Source organism: Salvelinus sp. IW2-2015, linkage group LG28, assembly GCF_002910315.2.
Source record: "Salvelinus sp. IW2-2015 linkage group LG28, ASM291031v2, whole genome shotgun sequence".
Classification (NCBI taxonomy): Eukaryota; Metazoa; Chordata; class Actinopteri; order Salmoniformes; family Salmonidae; genus Salvelinus; species Salvelinus sp. IW2-2015.
In genome coordinates this window covers 5,591,458-5,593,132 of record NC_036868.1, presented here as the reverse complement: position 1 = coordinate 5,593,132, position 1,675 = coordinate 5,591,458, and the positions used below count along the sequence as shown (strand labels likewise).

Genomic DNA, 1,675 nt, shown 5'->3' with positions numbered 1-1,675 from the left:
AGGGTATCTTGAACTACCATCTTGTTTTTGAGGGTCCTCTTGAATAAACAGTAAAAAAGAGTAAGAGCTTGTTGTGCCTTCGGCAGAGTGATTGTTATTTAGCCCAGAGCGATCCCAGAGCGAGCCCAACTTGAGCGTGTCCAAACGTCCCATGGATGGGAGAGGCTGGCATTGGTCAAGACACTGGGATTAGGGAAGAATGTCCGGTCAGCTGCCTCTCTCTCTCTCTCTTTCACACACTCTCTCTAACTCTCTCTCTTTCTCCATCTCTCTCTCCCTCAGCTTAAGTGTGTCCAAGTGACCCATTAATGGGTTACGGTTAGGGATGAGTGTGTCGAAGCGGCCCATGAACGTGTTAGGGTCAGGGTTAGGGATGAGTGTGTAGAAGGCGGCCCATGAACGTGTTAGGGTCAGGGTTAGGTTGAGTGTGTCGAAGCGGCCCATGAACGTGTTAGGGTCAGGGTTAGGGTTGAGAGTGTCCAAGCGGCCCATGAACGTGTTAGGGTCAGGGTTAGGGATGAGTGTGTCGAAGCGGCCCATGAACGTGTTAGGGTCAGGGTTAGGGATGAGTGTGTCGAAGCGGCCCATGAACGTGTTAGGGTCAGGGTTAGGGATGAGTGTGTCGAAGCGGCCATGAACGTGTTAGGGTCAGGGTTAGGGTTGAGTGTGTCGAAGCGGCCCATGAACGTGTTAGGGTCAGGGTTAGGGTTGAGAGTGTCCAAGCGGCCCATGAACGTGTTAGGGTCAGGGTTAGGGATGAGTGTGTCGAAGCGGCCCATGAACGTGTTAGGGTCAGGGTTAGGGATGAGTGTGTCGAAGCGGCCCATGAACGTGTTAGGGTCAGGGTTAGGGATGAGTGTGTCGAAGCGGCCCATGAACGTGTTAGGGTCAGGGTTAGGGATGAGTGTGTCCAAGCGGCCCATGAACGTGTTAGGGTCAGGGTTAGGGTTGAGTGTGTCGAAGCGGCCCATGAACGTGTTGGGGTCAGGGTTAGGGTTGAGTGTGTCGAAGCGGCCCATGATCGTGTTAGGGTCAGGGTCAGGGTTGAGTGTGTCGAAGCGGCCCATGAACGTGTTAGGGTCAGGGTCGGGTTGAGTGTGTCGAAGCGGCCCATGAACGTGTTAGGGTCAGGGTTAGGGATGAGTGTGTCCAAGCGGCCCATGAACGTGTTAGGGTCAGGGTTAGGGTTGAGTGTGTCCAAGCGGCCCATGAACGTGTTAGGGTCAGGGTCAGGGTTAGGGTCAGGGTTAGGGTCAGGGTTGGTTTTAGGGTCAGGGTTAGGGTCAGGGTTAGGGATGAGTGTGTCCAAGCGGCTTTTCGATACCGTCAATACTGTTGAAACTATTTCTTTGAAGTTTTACTATTTTAATATTTGTAGCTACTTTTTAAGTAGGTACCTGCAGCTCAACTTGTGCAATACTTTAGGAGATAAAGCAGATCACGTTCATAATTTCTTCTGTTACATTATTTTACATTATGTAGCTTACCATAGTTCCCCAGAACAGTTGAGCCAGTCACATGTTTGTTTGTAAATAGCTCAATGGGAGAAAGCAGGAGTCCAGCTGTGCATTGACAGGGTTTTATAATGAAAGTGAAACAGTGCTTTTTTTGCTTCAATAGAGTAATTTATATGACGTGCAACTATAGTTTTCCTTCACAGAAAATACATTATTGC

At 50.0% G+C, this 1,675-nt stretch overlaps 1 protein-coding gene across 1 annotated transcript in view; it reads left to right on the top strand.

The window, feature by feature from the left end:
- The first annotated feature begins 1,139 nt into the window (after positions 1–1,139).
- The window catches only part of snd1 (staphylococcal nuclease and tudor domain containing 1), a 67,934-nt gene continuing 67,398 nt past the window's right edge, over positions 1,140–1,675 (top strand). Inside the window, 1 exon segment of the mRNA XM_070435740.1 lies at positions 1,140–1,222. Within this exon segment, the coding sequence (XP_070291841.1) occupies positions 1,140–1,222 (83 nt within the window).